The 24695-nt window shown below is 43.3% G+C and overlaps 1 protein-coding gene across 2 annotated transcripts in view; it reads left to right on the forward strand.

Moving 5' to 3' along the window:
- Positions 1–24695, forward strand: part of SLC9A7 (solute carrier family 9 member A7) — a 136470-nt gene that overhangs the window by 41373 nt on the left and 70402 nt on the right. For both annotated transcript variants that reach the window (XM_088458795.1, XM_088458800.1), the window contains exons 2-3: positions 1965–2164; positions 11887–11964. In XM_088458795.1, the coding sequence (XP_088314921.1) occupies positions 1965–2164; positions 11887–11964 (278 nt within the window). The remainder of the gene's footprint in view (positions 1–1964; positions 2165–11886; positions 11965–24695) is intronic.

Below are 24695 nucleotides of genomic sequence, written 5' to 3' on the forward strand. Positions count from 1 at the left end.
GTCAATGACACAGAGCACGTACGGGTCTGTGAGACCTGTCTGCTGCTGCTGTAAAAAAAAAAAAGAAAACCCATGGATCCCCGGCCTGAGCCGACTAGCGGTCAGGGCTGATGCTACGGCTGGGGGGCCCGGTGAAAGGGGTCCCCTGGCTGTGGCATCAGCCCCCTGCTAGAAAAAGTCCGGTGCTGGTTCTGGTAAATACAGGGGAACCCTACTCATTTTTTCCCCTGTATTTCCAGAACCAGGACCGGATCAGAGCCCAGTGCTGGTTGCGCAGAATACAGGGGACCCCTACGTTGTTTGCCCCCGTATTTTGGCAACCAGGGCTGGTTCTGAATAGCCCGGTGCTGGTTGTGCTTATGTACGGGGGGCCCCTATGTCGTTCATCCCCTGCATTTAAGCACACCCAGCACTGGGTCACTAAAAGCCCGGGGCTGGTTGCTCTTTTGGGGGGGTGGACGCCATATTTTTTTAGTGCAGCAGCACAGGCGGGTCTCACGGATGCATGTACCATGAATTCGTGCTACTACATGCATCTGTGTCAGATCGTACACGATCTAATGATTATGCAAATCATTAGATTGTGTACGATCGATTGGTGAACATTGTGCGGCTTTTGCTGCACATCGTTCACTTCAGCTGCTGGAGAGATTTCAAGGACGATTGCATACGATATCACATCATGTGCAAATTGCACCGTGTATGGGGGCCTAAAGAACAGTCCGTTATATAGGCAGGTTTAGCTAAGTTCATGTTTCCCTGACAGATCCTAGGTGACCTTTTCACCTGTAAATGAGCATATTGTATATGTCTACTGTGGGGTCAATGTATGTAACTGTGGTCATTTCTTTAAAGCTGAACTATTTAATCTTCTAGGTGTTGGTTGCTTTTGCCATCATAGTGATCCGCTTCAGATTTGTCATAATAGTTGTATATTAAATATTAATCATTAAAATTAGATGTCTTCTCAATCTACGTTGTTATTATTATTATTTATCATTTATTTATATAGCAGCATATTATGTAGCACTTTTCATTTGGGTACAAACACTGTAATGAAACAAGACTGCGTATTCACAAAGAGGTCTCTGCTTACAAGCTTACACTCAATAGGATAAAGATAACTTGTTCCTCTCTTTTTTTAGAGGTATTGTCTCTTTTTGGCTACAGAGACCCATTGTCCCTTTTTTTGCCTTCCCAAATGTCCATATTATGGGACCGCTGTAACGGTCTGTATGTATAAACATGTCCATTAGTGCCAAAAAATTTTAATCCTAGATTTATAATATTGACCTTTTGTATTACAATGTGTCCCTTTTGTTCAATATGGTTTTACAACTATATAAATCCAGATATCCGCCAAAGCACGTGCACTCATCACTGACACGTACACAACTTTTTATTTATTTTTGCAAGCTTGGCTTTTTATTTTTTTATTTTTTTATTTTTTTTTATATAAAGCTGGGTACACACCTCGCAGATATATCTGCATATGATGGTTGTTCATACACACTGAACAACCATCATCTTCCTTCTGTCCGCGGGTCCCGCTGACCCTCTCCCCGTCGCTGCGGCTGCATGTGTACGGGTGATCGGCTGATCATCGGTACACACTTGCCGATGGACAGATGTGTCTGCAGATATATCTGTCATCGGCTGTGCAGAACAGCTGACGCAATATGTCTGTGAACGACGTCGTTCACAGACATATTGCTGGAACACACTGGCTGACGGGCACCCGATATATTGGCCGATCAATTGATCGGCCAATATATCTAACAGTGTGCACCCAGTATTAGGTAATCCAGATAAACAGGTATGGCTGTGGGGACTTCATTACTGCCTTATGACCGTTCCCATCACTGTGTGACTAGTACTACATTCATTTACAATGTGTTACTTTAGCTTGTTAGTGATGATATTTGGTGACCTTTTAACAGCAGTGTTTGCTTACTCTTTAATAGGGCTTATTGTTGGGGTGATATTGCGGTATGGAACACCTTCCACCAGCACCTATAATAAAACAATCAGTTGCTCCCAAGAACAGAGGGCCTTCACAACGCTGCTTGTCAACGTCAGTGGCAAGTTATTTGAATACACACTGAAGGGGGAAATTAATCCTGAGAAGATTCATAACGTGGAGCAGAATGACATGCTGAGAAAAGTAAGTGGCAGCCAGTTTGTTCTGCAAAGAACTGCTGTTCCTGATCTATCTTTTGAGGCTGTGCATGTGTGGTAGGCAGCAGTGTTAGTGGAAATGTCCTCCTAAACATTTGCAGCATCTGTAAAGCAGATTTTAAAAACTGGAATTTCTATATACTTTGGGGTCTATTTACTTAGCCTTGGATGGAGATAAAGTCAATGAAGATGAAGTACCAGCCTATCAGCTCCTGTCATTTTTCAAACTCAGCCTGTGACATGGTAGGAACTGATTGGCTGGTACTTCATCTCTCACTTTATCTCCATTCACTGCTTTAGTAAATATACCCTTTTAGATTAATCAATCGCTTGGCAAAGCAATAGTTGACATGTTGTTCTGATACTTATTCAGAGTAGTGGTTGTTTAACATATAGATAGGTGTTGTAATGTGCATCCCTTTAACCTTTGTTTGCCTACAAGCTGATCTGTAACTGGTAAGTGTCTATAATATACTAATAAGACAAATATAAGATTTACAACAGACTTAAATCTAATTTTCATTTTGACTGCTATAGCCTTCATTTATAAATATAATTTTATAATTGCTTTAAGTTTGATTTTCCTGTGTTTGCTGCAGCACCCAGCCATATTGGGTGACTGCAGGAAATTTCTCTTTTATTATTTTGGATGTTTATACTGAAAGCTCTCGTACTGCAGACAGCAGACTGATGTATTACTAGGACAGTATGCCAATAACTAATAGACTTGTTGGAGACTGTATGCCCCTTTTAAAGCATTCACAACAATTTTTCCAGGTGACGTCAGAACTGCAAATCTGAGTTGGATTTGCTATGACCATAGTCCTGCACATTTCTATGTTTAATAATGCCTTTATTTTGATGACTGATTAGATTAATGTTTTGTTTTGTTTTTTACAGTACAACATGTTTCTTTTGTGTGTGTGTGTGTCCAGTTAATCGCTGCAGTGCCTTTTTTATCTTCTTGGTAATGGTACAAGATTAGAAATTAACCATCGGCTTAGAGTTAGACTTAGAGTTTACAGCAAGTAATACAATCGTAGAATAGGTGTAGCTTCATTTATATAAAGACAATATAGGATAATCAAAATGTACGAAGTAAAAGATATAGATATATATGTCTCCAGGTCCGGCACTCCAGATAATAAACCAAATCCTGCAGGGGTGCCCTCACATAGGGATAAATAGAAGCATGAAGGTGCAGCATTCCCCTCTTAATAAATCAAGCAGAGACCAAAGGATCAATAGAACGTTTTAGTACTTTTAGTACTATCTTCAACCATATATATTTTCCACTCACGAAGGGTACCAGACAAGGTAGTCATTTTGGGCGCGCTACATCGGTTACCGTGGGTGGAATAGGTAACAAAATAGGGAAGTCACAGTGTACTAAGGGTGAGATTTAATAAAGCTTGGAGAGAGATAAAATTGGAGATAAATAGCACCAACCAATCAGCTCCTAACAGTCATTTTTCAAACAACCTGTAAAGTGACAGTTAGGAGCTGATTGGTTGGTGCTATTTATCTCTAATTTTATCTCTCTCCAAGCTTTATTAAATCTCCCCCTGAATCTAAGAGCAGGGACCTTACCTTTTATAGTATTTTTCATCTCACCCACTGGCAAACCAGATAAGGCAGACCTCTTGGGCGCGCTACGGAGGTTACAGTGTGTGATATACCATACAAGGAACAAGTACGGATTGCTGAAACGTGTGGTGTGATATGCATTGCATGAATAGATCTACAAGTTGCTCATCCTGCCCATGACAGCACCATCTGAAGCAGCCATATTGTGTGCACTGCGTAGGGTACATCTGGCGCAATGTGTAGAAGTATGGTTGGAGTCGACGAGTCAGACCAAATTGTGGCCTGCAGGCTGTATTTTGCTCACCTCTGCACTAAATAGATTCATTTTACATAAGTGTTTCCCAACCTTGGTCCTCAAGGCACACTAACGGTCCAGGATATTCATGATTGAGCACAGAGATGCTTGAATCAAAATAACTGAGATACTCAAGTCACCTGTGGTCAAGTATGACTAATATTAAAACCTGGACTGTTAGCGGTGATTCCAGGAATCTGTATTTGCCTAAACTCTAATCCTGTAAATCATTTCTGAGCCATTGTATTAACTAGAAACCGATAGTCCAAGCTGAAAACTACAGCAAACTACCAAAATTTGTTTACAATGTGCAAACCTATTCTATAACCTTGCATGTTCAATGTGGAGATTGATGGTGACATCTACTTGCTTGTTCATGTAGTAATAGGAACATAAGAAAACAGTGTGGTGTGGTCAACTAAATTGAATTTTAACAAGTAGTAAGTAAGACCACGTCCCGGGCATAATGACATTCAAAACCATCGTCAGCATTATACTCAGGTGCTTAGTGAATGTATAATATAAAATTTGAGTCATTTAAAATGTATATAAATTGTAAAGATAGCCACTACATGCCTATCACTGTTGTTTTACATATTTGTATCCTTATTTTTTTACTACTCATCTGAACTTTATTTTTTTTACTAGCAGTTGAATGCAGCTTAGCTTGCATGGATGTCTGTTATTGCTCAGCGTAACTACTTTTACAAAGACAGTGGTGGCATCTAATATTGTGATGTATATTAATGGGTCTATTTATCAAGCAGTGAAATGCGTGGAAAAGTGGAACAGTGGAGAAGTTGCCCATAGCAACCAATCAGCTTTCAATTAGCATTTATCAAGTACAGTCTACAAAATAATAGGTAGGAGCTGATTGGTTGCTATGAGCAACTTCTTCACTGGTTCACTTCTCCACCCTTTTCACTGCTTGATAAATAGACCCCTTCATGTTGTAAACATTGATCACAAAATGTCTTTGTAAACAATATATGCAGTTTTTCCTTCAGGGATTAACACAAAAAGATTATTTTGGGCTAGTAACTTGTGTGCAAGCCATGTAAAGCTGCCCATGGGAGAAGCAGCTGGTCCTGAGATCTACGCCTGCAGCCCTGAGCGTTTGTCCCTGCCACTTTCAGATCGTCATAGCAAAGCAGATGCTTACAGGAAACTGCAGGCACTTGAATTGAAAAGGAAAATTGTTGGGGATAAGTAGTATACATGGTATAAACAAAGTCTCACTTGCGCCAGATCCCTTTAAAATCTGTGCCTCAATTCGGTTCTTCTGTAGAGCAGTGACTTTAAGCTTGGTTCCGTTGCATAACTTGGGCAGAGTCAAGTTCTGCAGAAGCATGATCAGAACACCAACTTTTGCTACTCTATGGACTCATTTCAATTCAACGCGAATTAAATAGCGCTGGGAAGGCGCTCCCGGAGCTATTCAATTCGGCGTGCTGGTAAGCCCGAAGGGTGCGAGCAGAAATCCAGCAAAACTACTGGTGCGATGCTGTTTTCTGCCCTTAGCGCGGCAGTAACAGGATCGCGGCAGGTACTTAAGTCAGAGAATGCTGGTTCTCATGACTAAACACCATGTTTAAGGCGTGAGAACGGGCATTCTCCACCATAACAGCGAGCTGAATTGAATAGCTCTGGGAGCTCCTTCCAAGTGCTATTCAATTCGCATTGAATTGAGCCCTATGATATGTAGTATTTGTCTTGGTGCACCATCTACTTGATTGACATGTATGCTGTAACTTCATGAGTCAAGATAAGCTGCCTGATTAGTGTTTAATATATAGTTTAATTTTCCTGCGAAATGGATCTTGAGATACATATTCGATGTATTTCTTTATGCACACATATATAAATACACTAGTTGCTTTTGGGGTGTGATTTTATATATATATATATATATATATATATATATATATATATATATATATATATATACTCGTGACAGCTGATACCCAATAAGATACAGTAAAAAAAAAACGAACGGAACCTAGTAGAACCGAGCCTGCACATCCCTAATATATATATGTTATTTTTTATTTTTTTGTCATTTTCGACTTGAGGAGCCTGTGCAATTTCTCAAATGTTTTCCCCATAGTTCATAAACAAAGTATATTTGCTCTAAAAAAAAAAATTTATATTTATATAGATTTAGTAATTTTTGGCTTCAGGAGCCTGCACACTGCACGCACCGAGTGTACAGACACAACCATTACAACTTTATTATAAGTATAGATTATTTGCTGTTCATTATGCAAGTAGCATAGCTAAACCTGTGAGTTCCCACACCTATTATAATGCTGCTTTGTGTCACCAGAATATTGTCTACCACGGCATTCTCCTGACCAAGGAGAAGATAATGTCGCTAGGCATCAGAAATTCAGAGCTGTATATGCACAAAGCACATATTCCTCAATTTCTTTACTTATGAAATAATTTGTTTGTCATTCTAAAATAGCCCTTTGTGTCATCTAGTGACATATACCGCAGTATACTCCTCAGTTATATCCAAATGCATGCAGCACCCCAAAAGATGCTCATATTGTAGTAATATTACACATACACGCACACACACACACACACACACACACACACACACGGCACTGCGGACCACTTGTGGCGCCCTATAAATAAAATGTAATAATAATAATTGGTGAATAATTCTGGTTGCCTTTGTATCACTGTGATACTCTGACCAGCGGTATCCCGACTGCCATACCCAACCCATCCATTTCTTATAGAGTGTAAGCTTGCAAGCATTTCACCTTTTTTTATGTTTTTTTATTTTGTCTGTTTGGTAATACCTAGGGGTAAATTTACAAAGCCCCGAGTATTTGTTTTTCTGTGATTTTCTGTCAAATAACAGACCTACCTCTGGCAGGAGAGTTGGGGTAGGATGTATGACACATTACATTTGGGATGTGATGCATCCCGCCACTCTTCGCATGCATGCTGGCGTTGGTAACGCCAATATGCATGAAGGAATGCGCAAAGGATTGCTCTCTGTAAGAGCGGCCCTTTGTGAATGAGGGACTTCCGGGTCTCAGACCCAGAAGCCGCTCTGGCATACTTCAGCGTATGCGCAGAAGGACACATACGCCGCGGGGGTAGGGGGGGGGGGCGGCGTGCTGGGAGTGACCAGATTGGATACCTTTCACAGCATTCTCCTGATAGAAGCCGACAGGCTTTCTATAGGGTAATTCCATCAGGGGATGCCGTTACCCACCGCAACCAAGTCCCGCAGTGCATCGCATTTCGAGCCTTGGTGCATAATAGAAATACGCTCAAACCTGCATTTTCGGGGCTTGAACGCATTCCTCCCCTTGCTGCAACCCGCCCTTGGTTTGAAGCACCCCATTTTTTGGGGGGTTCCCACTTCCCTTGGGATACCAGCACTGGGCTGACCAGTTTGGGGATTATTGTTATTATAGCAGGAGGACCCTACACTGTGTGTCCCCCTGCTATAGTGCCAGCTGCCACTGCTGGTCCAGCCTAGTGCTGGTTATCGGAAAATAGGGAAACCCCCCACAGTTTTCCAATACCAGCTTAGACTCAGAGGCCCAGGACTAGATATTGGCTATATATATATATATATATATAAGGGGTGAGCGGGTTCGGATTTCTGAACTCCGAACCCCCCCGATCCGAGTCAGGCTCGACTTTTCCCGCCTGACTCGGATCTGAAATCGAGGCAAAACGTCATCATCCCGCCTTCCGGGTCTCGCGGGTTTTGGATCCTATATAAGGTACCCGCGTCGGCGCCATTTTCTCACTCGGCTGTGGACAGTGAAGAGGGAGGGTGGGAGTTAGGGCTGGCTGGGCTGTGTAGTGTAGTGCAGAGTAGTGTTGTGCTGTGCTGTGCTGCGCTGTGCTGCTGTTGTCCACTACTTCAAAGTCCATAGGGGCTGGCTGTGTTGTGCTGTGCTGCTGTTTTTAGTAGGGGCTGTGTCTACTACTTCAAAGTCCATAGGGGCTGGCTGGACTGTGTTGTGCAGTCAGTTCTCCATGGGGGCTGTGTCCACTCCAAAGTCCTGTGCAGTGTCCCAGTCCTAAAGGGGTGCTGTAGTGTTGTCCAGGGGGTGCTCTGTCCATCAGGGGTGCTCCCCCCAAGTGCTAAAAAAATATTTTTTCTGTGTTTGTGAATTGTGTGCGCAGTAGCTGCACGTGCATCAACAAAGTAGTGCCAAGCGTGCGCCTGTGTCATAAGTAAAGGGCCGGCTGGCTTGACCGTTAAAGGGTGCTGTAACCCCCAAAGTACACTCCAGTCCAAAGCAAAAAAAAAATATTTTCTGTGTTTGTGAATTGTGTGCACTGTGGCTGCACGTGCATCAACAAAGGAGCAGCGCCAAGCGTGCGCCTGTGTCCCATAAGTAAAGAGCCGGCTGGCTCATTTCTTAAAGGGTGGTGTAAACCACAAAGTGCACTACTCTCCAGCAAAAATAAAAAAATATTTTCTGTGTTTGTGTGCGCTTTAGCCGCACGTATATATCAATATAACATAAATGGAGGACCAAACTTTCTCTGATAAAAATAAAATAGGGAAATATCAAGAACCACTTCCTCCTAGTGCTGTTGCTGCTGCTGGGAGTTGTTCATCATCCCAGAGAGGGAGTAGGAACACCACCACTTTTACTAAACAATTGACCCTCCAACAGTCCCTAGCGATGAGGATGAAGTACGACAGCAGTCATCCTGAAGCAAAACGTATAACTGAGGCCTTGACTGCTATGTTGGTGTTAGACGTGGGTCCGGTATCCTCCATTAGTGCAGTGGGATTTAGACAATTGATGGAGGTAGTGTGTCCCTGGTTCCAAATCCCGTCTAGATTCCACCTGCATCCTCAAAGCAGCAGCGACAAGCGTGTGTCTGTCTGTTAAAGGGTGGTGTAACCCACAAAGTGCGCTCCACAAACAATAAAAATATTCTTTTTTTTTCTGTCTTTGTGAATTGTGTGGGCTTTAGCCGCACTTGCATCCTCAAAGCAGCAGCGACAAGCGTGCGTCTGTCTGTTAAAGGGTGGTGTAACCCACAAAGTGCGCTCCACAAACAATAAAAATATTCTTTTTTTTTCTGTCTTTGTGAAATGTGTGGGCTGTAGCCGCACCTGCATCCTTAAAGCAGCAGCGACAAGCGTGCGTCTGTCTGTTAAAGGATTACATCGGTGACAGCATCCAAGTAGGCATGTCAGACCGTCCGTACCTGTACTGGCAGGAAAAAGAAGCAATTTGGAGGTCCCTGTACAAACTGGCTCTATTTTACCTGAGTTGCCACCCCTCCAGTGTGTACTCCGAAAGAGTGTTTAGTGCAGCCGGGAACCTTGTCAGCAAAAGGCGTAGGAGGTTGCTTCCACAAAATGTGGAGAAGATGATGTTCATAAAATGAATTATCAACTCTTCCAGGGAGACCAGCCTCCAGAACGTACAGAGGGACCTGTGGTTGTGGATTCCAGCGGGGACAAATTAATACTCTGTGAGGATGAGTATGTACACAACACTGAAGAGGGTGAGGAATCGGAGGATGAGGACGACATCTTGCCTCCGTAGAGCCAGTTTGTGCAGGGACAGATTAATTGCCAGCTTGTTTTGTGGGGGCCCAAACGAACCAATCATTTCAGCCACAGTCGTGTGGCAGACCCTGGCGCTGAAATGTTTGGTTTGTTAAAGTGTGCATGTCCTGTTTATACAACATAAGGGTGGGTGGGAGGACAATTCCATCTTGCACCTCTTTTTTTTCTTTGAATTATGTACTGTTTGGGGCCTAGTTTTTCAAACTGCCATCCTGTCTGCCACTGCAGTGTCACTCCTAGATGGACCACGTGTTAGTGCCGCCCACTCGTATCTCTTAGCATAGTCATCCAGCTACCTCGGTGCAACCTTTTGGATATAAAAACACTATTGTGAGGTGTTCAGAATAGACTGGAAATGAGTGGAAATTAAGGTTATTGAGGTTAATAATAGCATAGGAGCAGAAAAACACACAAATTCTGTGATTTTAGCTGTTTTTATGCTTTTTTTAAAAAAAAATACAGATCCAAAACACAAAACCCAGAACCCAAAACACGGAAGGGTGGTTTTGGCAAAACCAATCCAGATCCAAAACACGAAGAAAGATCCAGATCCAAAACCAAAACACGAAAAGTGGCCGGTGCACACCCCTAATATATATATACGCGCGGAAGGGACGTAATAACTGGGGAGCTCCTGTGGAAGGGGGGGTCCCGGAGTTATGGACTGCACCCGGGGATCACTCAGGAGCAGAGTGCTGAACGTAATATTACAGTGCAGCACCCGGCTCCTTTCACTGAGGGGGAGTCGGCACTTTGGGGTCACCCGTCGGCAGGTGCCACCTGCATGCGGCCCGCACCCTCCTTGTGACGCCTCTGACAGTGGCTTCTAATGGAAACTGATAATCTGATGGGGTTTTAGACATAAAATATACTATGGTCATCACTGTCAGGCTTCTACTGATGCTCAAATTCGATGCTTAGTAAATGCTGGTTTTTTTTTTAATATGACAATCTGACGGCGGTGTCCATCAGGTTGCAATAGACGGCAAAACAGATTCTTAGTACATTTACCCCCTAGGAGTAAATTAACTAAAGTGAGCATTTTTAGAAGTGAATGTCTCCCATAGCAACCAATCAGATTCTACTTAACGTTTAATTAGCACCTTCAAGATAATAGCTAGAATCTGGTTGTTATGGGCAACATCTCCACTTCTAGAAAAAACTAACTTTAGTAAATTTATCCCCTAGTCTTGTTTTATTACTGCTGGTGAGTTATAAACATGTGCTACTTAACAATTCTGGGCAGAAACACAAATGATGCTTCAACTTTCCGCTCACTTTTACTTAGTTAGCAAATCACTGTGCTCCACACTAACATAGTGCTAGATGTTACACAGTAAAATACGCTCCAATATACGTCTAACGGAAACCAAGACAAGGGAATCGGTCAAAACAGTGTGTAGATATCATCATTTATTGTGTGGCGCATATTGTTACTTACTATTTTAAACAAATAAAAGGGTGTAAGGGTGCATTTGGTGTTGCACTTTTTGGGGAATCATCTGCATATGTTGCCTTGATATGGATATCACTTCTCTTGTGGCCTGTGTAGCACCCTTCTGTAAGTCTAGGCAGACAACAAGATAATGGGTCAGGTTGATGGTGACTGCATATTTCAGTGTCTATTTCACACACACACACAGTACCAATGCTGCAGACCGTGGTAAATAATTTCTTGCTAGCAGTCTAAAGCTGCATAGACACTGAATGATATTGTGAACGACATCGTTATCGTTCATGCCATTCATTATCGTTCCGTGTGTATGCAAGACATCGTAAGGGACGCGTGCTCCCGCAGATCGTTAACGATATCTTTCATCGGCCATACTTGCAGGCCAATCTGACGATTTTCTCAAATTCTGCAAGTTCAGGGATGCAGCCGGTGACATCACTGAAGGATATCGTTAACGATATCATTCAGTGTGTATGCTCAATATCGGGAATGACATTGAGCCTGGCAGGAGAGGGGACAACTCTGAACGATAACGCTCATGGAGCATATCATTCCGTGTGTACCCGGCTTAAAATCTCTGCAAGTATAGTTTTATTGTAGAATTGATCAGAATATCTACTGAAGTGGTAGCATTCGCTTACCCGTATATAAGCTTTGCATACTTTTAAAGCTACAAACTGGTTTGTTAACAAAAAACACCTTTGTTACCGGACACCAAGAGTGTGAGCCAAATGTGTTTGCATGTTGTGTGAATAATATGCCCCAGGCTGTCCTCTCATCCTGTCTTCTTTGCTGCAGGTAACCTTTGACCCAGAAGTCTTCTTCAACATTTTATTGCCACCTATTATTTTCCACGCAGGATACAGCTTAAAAAAGGTAAGCTAATATAATTCACCAGGGGTGACTTTGGCAGTACTGAATTATTGCACCATTTCTTAAACACTGTTAAATCAAGGAAGAGTCCATATCAAAGAAGAGATACAGTTAATTACTTGAGTATGAGTTGACTGAGTGTAAATAATAGTGTCATTCTTCTCTGGCTCCACCATGGAGGGTCTATGCAGTGTCTGCAGGAGAGCTCAAACTCTGTGACCACGGGCTGCTGGAATGTAACTAATGCAAATTCTCACCAATATGACCAATATGATAAAGGCTCACTGAAACCTCCAACTTTGGTGTGTGTGTGTGTGTGTTTACATATTATGTAAGGTTTCCTTCATTCTCAGACTTGGCGTAATTGTTGTTTCATATTCTTTCTTGAGAGTCCCCAAACTGACTTTCTATGTGCCAAAACGGTCAACTTTTTGCAATGAATCACTGACTGGCACTTCCATGTGGTAGTTAGCAACTGAACCTTTAGCAGGGGTTAGTGTCGCACAGTTTTCTACCACTCAACATAACTTCACACCTCTGATTGCTTAACTACCAGTTGCTTAGTAAAATTGCAATGACCATTTTGGCTCAATAGGATTTTTCACAGCTATGTTATTAAGCAGTTATTATGCCTACTAAAAAAACATTTAAAAGTCATTTGGCACCCATAGTCAGTGGCACAAGACAATACACTAATATTACTAATTGCAGAAACAACAGAATTATATCTGCAAATACTAAACTAAAGTAAATTATAAGTCATTGTGCAGTCATTGCTCATCAGAAACCCAGTGTCTGGCCATATATATATATATATATAATATATATATATATATATATATATATATATATTATACACAGTATATACGTTAGTATTCATTAAACTAACTTACAGATAAGTCCACTGCCATAAAACTCATGAAGCAATATTATCAAATAGTGCTATTAAAACATAATTGTATCAAAAAAAGGATGCCTTGCTCTCTGCCCTTGACTTTGGTACCTACTTTACATCTAAAATTGACTCCATACGTCAGGATATTGTATTCCACCAGTCCGCCAGCACTACACCTCTTCCTTTCCCGGATCATCCCTCCCCTTCCATTTTACCTACACTGACATCCCTCTCCCCTGTATCTGGAGAGGAAGTCATGGCCCTTATCCAGTCCCCCATGGTCTACGTGACACTGCCCTTTCCTGGCTATCCTCCTACTTCTCTGACCGATCCTTCTCTGTCTCCTCTCATGGCTTATCTTCCCCCTCACATCCTCTCACAGTAGGTGTTCCCCAAGGTTCTGTTCTCTGGATCAATCCTTTTCTCCCTCTATACGTCCTCTCTAGGTGAACTCATCAGCTCTTTTGACCTCCATTATCATTTCTATGCCGATGACACTCAGATCTACTTTTCCTCCCCTGACTTCTCTCATCACTCGTATCTCCAACTGTGTCTCTGCTATATCTTCCTGGATGTCCCAGCGATTTCTTAAACTTAATATGTCTAACGCTGAGATGATCATCTTCCCACCCTCCCACATAACCTCAAGTCTGTCTCCTCTCATGGATTATCTCCCCCCCCTCATCCTCTCACAGTTGGTGTTCCCCAAGGTTCTGTTCTTGGACCACTCCTTTTCCCCCTCTGTACGTCCTCTCTAGGTGAACTCATCAGCTCTTTTGACCTCCATTATCATTTCTATGCCGATCACACTCAGATCTACCTTTCCTCCCCTGACCTCTCTCCCTCTCTACTCACTCGTATCTCCAACTGCTATATCTTCCTGGATGTCCCAGTGATTTCTTAAACTTAATATGTCTAAGACTGAGATGATCATCTTCCCACCCTCCCACATAATCTCACTTCCCACTATTTCTTTATCAATTGATGGCACAACTATCTCCTCTAGCCCCATAGTGCGCTGTCTTTGAGTTATCCTGACTCCTCCCTCTCCTTCAAACCACATATCCAGAACCTCTCACAGTCCTGTCGTTTCCATCTCAAAAATATTTCGCGGATCACACCCTTTCTCACCCAGGATGCTACTAAGACCCTCATAAACTCACTGGTCATCTCCAGATTGGACTACTGTAATCTCCTCCTATCTGGCCTCCCCAACTCCCATCTCTCTCCTCTCCAGTCTGTCCTCAATGCTGCCGCTTGGCTCATCTTTCTCTCCAAACGCTCTACATTTGCCTCCCCTCTCTTACAAGCCCTCCACTGGCTCCCATTCCACTTCAGAACCCAATTCAAGGTTCTCACACTCGCTTACAAAGCCCTCATACACTCCCCTCCCATTTACATCTCTGACCTCATCTCCCTTCGCTCTCCTGTCCGCCCTCTTCGTTCTACAAATGCACGCTGCCTCTCATTCCAACTGATTACTTCCTCCCACTCACGGATCCAAGATTTTGCCCGTGCTGCTCCCCATCTTTGGAACTCTCTCCCTCTCCCCATCAGACTCTCCACCTCTCTACAATCCTTCAAACGGGCTCTCAAGATCCACTACTTCATCAATGCTTTCCAGCTCTCATCCTAACTTTCTGCTACATGCTCCCTCCTCCCTGTCCTTCCCATCTGTATCATACCCGTCTGCCCCTCCCCTTGAGAATGTAAGCTCTTATGAGCAGGGCCCTCTACCCTCTTGTGCTTCTCCTTACTCACAACTAGGACACCTAACACTTGGTTGCTTATGCTCTGTTGCTTATTTGGGTGTTATGGCCACCAATGTATCAATGTATATTATCCATGTCCTGCATTGTATTGTATTGTACTGTAAGTCACTTTTATGGTTATGTACTTTGTAAGGTGCTGCGGAACACTTGTGGCGCCATATAAATAAACGTTGATGATAATAATAAATAAACTAATAACCCGTTGCTGCACTGTTTTGTGGTGAGTGAACTGCAGTGATCGAAATAAAATTCTATTCTGGCATCAATTTTCCATCAGATAGCACGGATCGACAGGGAGATGAGTATCCAAATGATCAACTTGGAGTATAATATTTTACGTTATTGGACTAATCTCTTTTTATTTAGTTTATCTCTCTTTCACTCTATCATAATATCCATTTCCCTGAGATTATAGTAATGGTGCTACATGGGAGATGTGATATCAAGTATGCATTGTAAAAGTGTTCTATGCTGAAACATTCTCCCCCACATAATAGGATGAATGGAAGCAGTGTATATATCTAGTAATTAGATTTCTAATGTACAGCTCTACAGCACATTAGTCACAATAATACTGCAGGATTCATAATAGTTGATTGTAAGAGTTCTGTGGTTCTAAAAGGCCAGAGTGCGATATATGCAGCAGGGCTAGCCACATCCGCAGCACAGGAGCACTATAACAATCTAACAGTTAGCTCACATTCCCCATATGTAGCAGTCTAATTTTTCAAACAGAATTTGTTTAAATACCACGAAGTAGAGTTCTGGTCAACACAAACATTAAAAATTGAAAACTGCTCCAATAGATCAGTCATTGCCCAGTGACATGGATGAAACCAAGAAGGCTGGTATTATGACAGTAAAGAATAAGCCAGCGTAAACAAGGATTTGAAATCTTGACTGATCATTTTGCTCCTTGGCCGGCCTACTTTCACCAGATTCAGATATTATTCTAGCTCATCTGGGGTAATGTTTCAGGACTCCAACTATGCACCAAATGCTGATCACAATACAAATGTCTTTACATTTTGTGATGCACTGTCTAATATGTTGAATGGAACTGTCATATTGGCAGGGAGCATATAGGGGTCTATTTACTAAGCTGTGTTAGGAGATAAAGTGAATGGTGATAAGGTACCAGCCAATCAGCTGCGAACTGCCATTTTTCAAACAGTCTGTGACATGGCAGTTAGGAGCTGATTGGCTGGTTCCTTATCACCGTTCACTTTATCTCCTAACACAGCTTAGTAAATAGACCTCTTAATAACATATTGGACATCCTCCCCTAAAGGCCCCACAGAGCACTTCTCAATTCATTCGATGGAAAGGTAAATATGGAACTGCCAGATCTAATCGGCCTGATGCTGACCACCAATGCAACCACAGTTACAAATATCTGCGCTGTGCATGCGCCACACTCTGTGTATGTATGGCGGGTTTCTTATTTGTCTGTAAGTCACACAGATTATTATTATTATTATTATTATTATTACATTTTATTTATAGGGCGCCACAAGTGCTCCGCAGCGCCGTACATATGTCAACAGTAAAACAGTACAGGGTACACAGAACATACATTACAATACAGTAACCAAAACATAAACCGAGTACAAGTAACTATTAGCACCACAATTTTCCATACAGAATGCAGCTGGGAAGCTGAAGGCTGTCATTGAAGCGCTAGAGAAGAGGGCTGTGAGACAGTAGGGAGGAGGTCCCTGGTCCTAGGAGCTTACAATCTAGGGGAGAGGGGAGACAGGCAGATGACATGAGGCATGAGTGTGTAGATGGTGACCTGCGTGCAGGAAGTAAGCAAGGTAGAGATTGGTGAGGCAGGAGGGAGAGCGACCTGACGACACGGTTATGTGGTGAAGGGTATGCTTTGATGAACAGTTGGATTTTCAGTGCACTTTTGAAGCTCTGCAAGGTTGGGGAGAGCCTGATCGAGTGAGGAAGCTAATTCCATTGAAGTGGGGCTGCATTGGCAAAATCTTGGATACGAGCATGAGATGAAGTAACCAGGGTAGAGGGGAATGGGCATGGCCGGCGGTTCGATTCCCGTCAGCGGCAGCCCGACAGAAGCAGAGTGCGACGCAGCGGACGCCCGACAGCGCTGGAAATCCCGATCGTGGATAGGTAAGTATCCACTAACCTAACCCCCCTAACCCTAACCCTCCTTAGGAGTGCCTAACCCTAACTTCCCCCCCAGTGCCTAACCCTAATCCCCCCTCTAAGTGCCTAACCCTAACCACCCCCTTCCCCGCTGTCTAACCCTAAGTCCCCCCCGGGGGTGCCTAACCCTCCCTCCCCCTAGCCTAACCCTAACCCTCCCGGGGGGTGCCTAACCCTAAGTCCCCCCCGGGAGCCCTAAACCTAACCCCCCCCCCCCCCGCGGCTGTCCGCTCATGGCGCCCGGCATCACTACGATCGTGATGCCGGGCGCCGGTCTCCCGGCGTCGGGGAAATGCGGGCGTCTACATCTAGACGCCAGGCATTTCACCCATGCCGGGATAAGACAGCGGGGAAGCCGGCTGCCGGTATATAGGCAGTTGGCTTCCCGATTGCTTCCCGGGTAGAGGAGAGGCAACAGTCATTGGCAGACCGGAATGGGCAGGAGGGAGTATGTAAGGAGGTGAGGTTGGAGATGTAGGGAGCAGTGGAGTTAGAGAGGGCCTTGTATGTGAAGGAGGATTCTGTAGGGGAATGGGAGCCAGTGCAGATTTTGGCAGAGTGGAACGGCGGGAGAGGAAGATAAGTCTAGCTACAACATTGTGAACAGATTGGAGGGGAGCGAGATGGGAACGTGGGAGGCCAGTTAGGAGAAGGTTGCAGTAGTCGAGCCGAGAAATGATTAGTGAATGAATAATCAGTTTCGTAGCATTCTGGAAGAGGAAAGGCCTAATGCGAGTGATGTTGCGTCACTGGAACCGACCGGTTTGAGTCAGAGATTGAATGTGGGGGGCAAAGGAGAGGGTGGAGTCAATGGTGACACCCAAGCAGCGAAGTTGGGGCGAGATGATGGTGTTGTCAGCAGTGATGGCGAGATTGGTTGGAGTGGAGTCTCAGGGGGAAAGATGATGAGTTCGGTTTTGTCCATGTTGCGCTTCAGAAAGCTTGGACATCCAGGAAGAGATGGCTGAGAGGCAGCTGGATACCCGAGAGAGGACAGAAGGGGAGAGTTCAGGTGAGGAGAGGTATAGTTGCGTGTCCTCGGTATAGAGGTGGTATTGGAGGCTGAAAGAGCTAATGAGTTCTCCTAGTGTAGAGGTGTACAGGGAGAAGAGTAGGGGGCCCAGGACAGAGCCCTGCGGGACACCAGTGGGAAGGATGGAAGGGGGGGAGGTGGAGCCAGAAGCAGACACAGAAAGGGAGCGTTTAGTGAGGTAAGAAGTGAACCAAGCATGGACAGTGTTAGAGATGTCAAAGGCCTGAAGGGCAAAGAGGAGGAGAGGATGATCCACGGTGTCGAATGCTGCAGAGAGGTCCAGGAGGATAAGCAGAGAGAAGTAGCCCCTGGATTTGGCTGCAAGCAGGTCATTGGTGACTTTGGCCAGGGCAGTTTCAGTGGAATGAAGTGGGCGGAAGCCATATTGGAGAGGATCAAGGATGGAGTTGTCAGAGAGATGGTGAGGCGGCTGTACACAAGCCACTCAAGTAGTTTAAAGGCAAAAGGGAGAAGAGAAATGGGGCGGTAGTTGGTGGGAATATGGGTGTTTAATGGGCAGCAACTGGATTGTTGCACGTAGTCTAATGTGGCAATGGGTGTGTAGTGGGCGTGTAAGGAGAGTTCTGGGGCATTTCTGAGTTGGGTGCATGCATCTTTCAGATTGATCTTCTGCACCCAGCATTATCTGGTGTAACTGCAGATGATAGTGATTATTGTTACTTGCCAGCAGATGTTTTGTGAGTGGTTCATTTGAAGCCTACATGCAACTCAAAATAGCTGTAATATTTTCTGACTAGTTCCAAGTAGGAATGGCCGCCAGTGGCTTAACCAGCATTGGTGCAATCATTGATCAACATTGATGGCATGAACCATTTGATGGTGAAGCGACGATGGCCATCCCTGCTGGGGAGCACAGCAGGTCACTGGCCAATCAGTTCCAGGGGGTGGTGGCTTAGCAGCTTAATATGGAGGCAGGGCTAAGCTTCAGTCCCTGTGATGATGGAGAAAAATTTGCTGCTCATTAACATCAATGGCAAAACCATTGATGGCCGATGGCCATTCCTATTTATAAGCACGTAATGTCATATGAATTACTCTGACCCACATAGACTTTGTACTGCTCGATATCTCTTGGTGATAGTATTATATACCATTTTATACTACTCTTCTCTCTTCCTTCTCTCTGACTTAGAAGATTCTTCTTCATAATTGGTGAAGACAATCTTGCCAAATTCTATTAGCTGGGAAAAGGGGGCCTGGACTGCACACCTTAATTTTAAACATAATAAGATGCAGTGAGGCGCGGTGAGGTGATGCAGAGCCTTTGCTGTCATACTTTGGAATACTCCAGCGTTTTGACCTATAAAAATTCTAAGAAAAATTGAAAGAAAATATTATAAATATCTTCTTAGTATTATTCTAATCATTATAACAATGATTAGAATAATACTAAGAAGATATTTATAATATTTTCTTTCAATTTTTCTTATAAGTTTTATAACCGTCAAAACTCTGGAGTAAAAAGTGTATGGTAGGTGAGGCACTGCCTCCCCCGTCTACCTTTTCCACACTTCCCTGATAAAAACACACCAAATTTCCAGCACTATATACTGCTGCACATTTGTATAATGCCCACATGAACCCTCGGGTTCATAAATGTATCTGTAAATCTGGCTCTGATACTAGCCAGTGCCTCCCCAGCCATTTACCTCACTGCATGACAATGATAAGATGGGGCTACCAGAACACCTGTCCCCTCTTTCTCTATCCCCTCTTTTTTTCCCTCTTCTATTTTTAGATACTTATGTGAAAACCCATGTATGGATGCCTTTTGTTTTTTTATTACCTATCTATCTATATGTTATGCATTTATAGAATGATCATCTGTCTCAAGATTAATATTTCCTGTTTTTAGTAATTCTGTAAAAATATATTTAACAATATATGCTAATCTATAATTTGTGGTTATTTAAATATTTGTTATTGTAAATTTGAAGTTTATATATACAGTACTTTTTTGTATGCATAAACTCGTACTATTCGTATATTGATATCACTGCTCCAAAATGACCTCAATAGAAAAATACAAGGCACTTTTTCAGATTTTTTTCAATTTTACAAAATATTCCCAAAGCAATGCATGTGTTACACTTATCAATCTACACAGTGTTGTGGGAATTGGGGTAATTTGCTGTCATTTGAAAAGTGATGTGATTTCCTGTTTGTAACCAAGAGAGATCTCTGAGCCTTCACTAAGAATTTGCCTAAGAACTGACCTGCAGGCAATGACTGCACTCATTGAGGGAGAGGCCTGTCAAGCGTACTGATCAGAATACAGAGGATGCCAGTGGCATATTAGTGTCATCTAGTGGTAGCATTGTATTTTAACTTAAGTAATAAGTGGATAAATGTTTACAGTTTATACTCTGAATTTCTGGACTGAGCAAGGTGAAACCTAGTTATTGTCCAGTTAAAATATTAATTAGAATAGCTGCAGAGAGAATAGCCACCACTAGATGCCACTGTCACCACACATTACTTAGTATCGCTGTAAAGGTGTTTATATTATATATCGATATCTTACACCTTACATTACTAAAATTTCTCAGGCTAACTAATTATATATTATAGATATTCTCTTTCTCTCATATATATATATATATATATATATATATATATATATATATATACGGCCCTACCTGTGCGGAGTTTGTATATTCTCCCTGTGCTTGCGTGGGTTTCCTCCGGATACTCCAAAAATATACTGGTAGGTTAATTGGCTCCCAACACAAAATTAACCCTAGTGTGTATGTGTGTGCGCATGTGGTAGGGAATATAGATTGTAAGCTCCACTGGGGCAGGGACTGATGTGAATGGACAAATATTCTCTGTAAAGCGCTGCGGAATATGTGTGCGCTATATAAATAACTGGTAATAAATAAAATAAATAAATATATATATATATTATATATATATATATAATATATTATATATATTTAAATATATATAATATATTTATATATTTAAATTATATATATATCTATATAATATATCGGGTAAAATGAGTATTGAACACATCAACATTTCTCTCCGTAAATATATTTGTAATGGGGCTATTGTAATGAAATTTTTACCAAATGTCAGCAACAACCCATGCAATCCACACATGCAAAGAGGTCAAACCATAGAAGTTATGTGTAATAATGTGAAATGACACAGGGAAAAAGTATTGAACACGCTTACTGAAATGTATTTAATACTTTGTACAAAAGCCTTTGTTGGTAATGACAGCTTCAAGACGCCTCCTGTATGAAGAAACTAGTCACATGCATTGCTTAGGTGTGATTTTGGCCCATTCTTCCACACAGTCTTCAAATCTTGAAGGTTCCGTGGGCCTCTTCTATGAACTCTGATCTTTAGTTCTTTCCATAGATTTTCAATTGCATTCAAGTCAAGTGATTGGCTGGACCATTCTAGCAGCTTTATCCTTTCTCTGAAAAAAGTTGAGTGTGTCCTTGGCGGTGTGTTTGGGATCATTGTCTTACTGAAATGTCCACCCTCGTTTTATCTTCTGCATCCTGGTAGAAGGCAGCAGATTTTTATCAAGAATATATCTGTACATTTTTCCGTTTATCCTTCCTTCAATCATATGAAGTATGCCAGCACCGTATGCTGAAAAACAGCCCCACACCATGATGTTCCCACCTCCAAACTTCACTGTTGGTATGGTGTTTTTGGGATGATGTGCTCCAAACATGGTGTGTATTATGGCATCCAAAGAGTTCAATTTTGTTCTCATCAGACTATATTCTCCCAGTATTTCACAGGCTTGTCCAAATGTTGTGCAGCAAACTTTAAACAAGCTTCAATATGCTTTTTCTTCAGCAATGGAGTCTTGCGTGGTGAGTGTGCCTACAGGCCATGGCGTTTGAGTGATATGATGTATGGGGAAGGGATGCGCTAATCCGCATTGATCTGGCTTGGGTTATAGCTGCTGGGCGTTGGTGAGGGCACTACAAGTCCTCACTGAATATGTACATAGAAGTGGTTAAAAGGGGGGGACACCCAGCGCGTATAAAAGCCTTCAATAATAAATGATAAACGGGCTGGTCATACCCTATATAGATAACCATACAACATATATTTAGACATCCTATTGTAATGAGGTATATATCTAGTTTAATATATATGTGACACCCCTAAGGTGATTGAAGATCTTTAGTATTGTTTTTCACACCATTCCAGTGGTTCCTGCTGCTTCTTCCTTCCCACGTCACAGCAGAGAGGCAGGTGGTCCCCAATCCCAACAACAATTGACAGTAAATAAAATGATGCTCACTTTATTTAGCTGTAACTCTTTGACAGTTCTGGATCTTCCCATGCATATAACTAGCAATAATACATTACACTCTAAAATATATTTATCCAGCACAGTATAAAAGTATGGCCTACTACTGATACTGGACTGCTTTGGAGATTACCAGCATCAAAATCCCTAACAAAATCAATGTTAAAACATATAATTCAGTGTTTAATAACATTCAGTATTGTTCACTACCTTTACTCTTCCTTATTGTAATACCCTTAATGGTGATTGCACTAACTCATGCTCCACCCTTACCAAATTGGTAGCAGTAGTTTAATATCTACAAGCTAATATCATACTAGCAAACAGTCCTAAGCATAGCTATAATAACTTGGTTGTCTGCCGGCAGACTTCCTAGGACGGCCGCAATGAGAGCTGTGCGGCACGTATCAGGATCGACTCCTCTGCAATCTACCATATACAGATTTGAATGTCTTGCCATATGTCGTTTTTTTATGTTCTATATCGGTATTAGTCCCTTTTAAATAGCACAATGGTTACAGCTGTATTTGATCTTATATCAATGCTTTTATAACACAGTTCTAATAAATGTTATGATTGTTTACAGAGTTATACCACTCTGTGTATTTATTTATACACACTGTGCTTGCCTTTATATATAAAATCTACTGTACCACGAGTCTACTATTAATACTGCATTATATTATACTGACCCTATGATATATACCTCATTACTATACAGTGTCTAAATATATGTTGTACGGCTATCTATATATATATATTACTTATTGTTTTCTTTGAAACAATTGTACCTGCTAATTCAAGGTCTTTCTGAAGCTCTACACAAGCGGTCCTTGCAGTGTTCTCCCCAGAAATTTTTTCCAGCCGGGTTGCATCAAAAAGTAGCCGGGTGGGGGCCTTCGCAATTATGCGCACCAGGAAAAGGGGTATCTCCCTTACCAATCCAGCCCGACAGGCTGCTCTCCCACTGACTCTGTCAAAAGTGCCCATTATGCAGTGCCCCCTGTATTTGTGCCCTTTTATACAGTGCCCCCTGTAGTTTTCCCCTTTATGCATTGCCCCCTGTAGTTTAGCTTTGCCCTTATGCAGTGCCCCCACGCTGAATTAGTGCCCCTATATTGTGTCTCAGACTGGTCCCTTATGTAGTGCCTCCAGGCTTAAATAGTGTCCCTTATGCAGTGCTCCCAGGCTGGCCCCTTATGCAGTGCCCCCATTAGCAGCCCCCTATACCAGTGTTGGCTAACCTTGACACTCCAGCTGTTGTGGAACTATATATCCCAGCATGCCCTGCCACAGTTTTAGCATGCCCTAATAGCAAAACTGTAGCAGTGCATGCTGGGTTATGTAGTTCCATTACAGCTGGAGTATCAAGGTTAGCCAACACTGCCCTATACAGTGTCCCCATTAGCAGCCCCCTATACCGTGCCCCCAGTAGCAGCCCCATGATATCGTGCCCCCAGTAGCAGCCCCATGATACCGTGCCCCCAGTAGCTGCCCCATGATACCGTGCCCCCAGTAGCTGCCCCATGATACCGTGCCCCCAGTAGCTGCCCCATGATACCGTGCCCCCAGTAGCTGCCCCATGATACCGTGCCGCCAGTAGCAGCCCCATGATACAGTGCCGCCAGTAGCAGCCCCATGATACAGTGCCGCCAGTAGCAGCCCCATGATACAGTGCCGCCAGTAGCAGCCCCATGATACAGTGCCGCCAGTAGCAGCCCCATGATACAGTGCCGCCAGTAGAAGCCCCATGATACAGTGCCGCCAGTAGCAGCCCCATGATACAGTGCCGCCAGTAGCAGCCCCATGATACAGTGCCGCCAGTAGCAGCCCCATGATACAGTGCCGCCAGTAGCAGCCCCATGATACAGTGCCGCCAGTAGCAGCCCCATGATACAGTGCCCCCAGTAGCAGCCCCCATGATACAGTGCCCCCAGTAGCAGCCCCCGTGATAGTGCCCCCAGTAGCAGCCCCCTTTATACAGTAACGCATACTCACAAAAGCAAAAAAAATAGACAACTTACTTGATCCCCACTCCAGCCAACGACTGCTGCTGTCTGCTGCACCTGGCCCACTCTGCACTATGTTAGAGACGTCATGACGTCTCTCCCATCAACTGCTGCGGGGGGAGCCGGAATGGGAACTCATGAGTGAGCTCTAGCCGGCTCCCTCTGTGGCCGCAGCAGCACAGAGTCTGGCGGACTGCGCTGCTATGACAAACACACAGCTGCCGCTGGTGACTGTGTGTTTGTTTCTGTGTAGGGCAGACCACTACTCACTGCGGTCTGCCCTACACTTGTGGGGCCCTGGGGACACTAGCGGCGGTTGCGGGCCCCTGTGCAATGCACCGGCTGCACCGTTGCTAGTTCTCCGTGCCGGCGGTGGGGGATTTTTGCCGGGCACACCGCCCGACAAATAAAGCGTGGGGAGAACACTGGGTCCTTAGCTCTTGGACAACTCTTCTAATAATTATTTTCAGTCTTCTGTCAGAAATCTTGTGAGGAGCACATGGTCGTAACCGGTTTATGTTAAAATTATGTTCTTTCCACTTCC

The sequence above is a fragment of the Taudactylus pleione genome, unplaced genomic scaffold, assembly GCF_031769625.1.
Source record: "Taudactylus pleione unplaced genomic scaffold, aTauple2 ptg000041l, whole genome shotgun sequence".
Classification (NCBI taxonomy): Eukaryota; Metazoa; Chordata; class Amphibia; order Anura; family Myobatrachidae; genus Taudactylus; species Taudactylus pleione.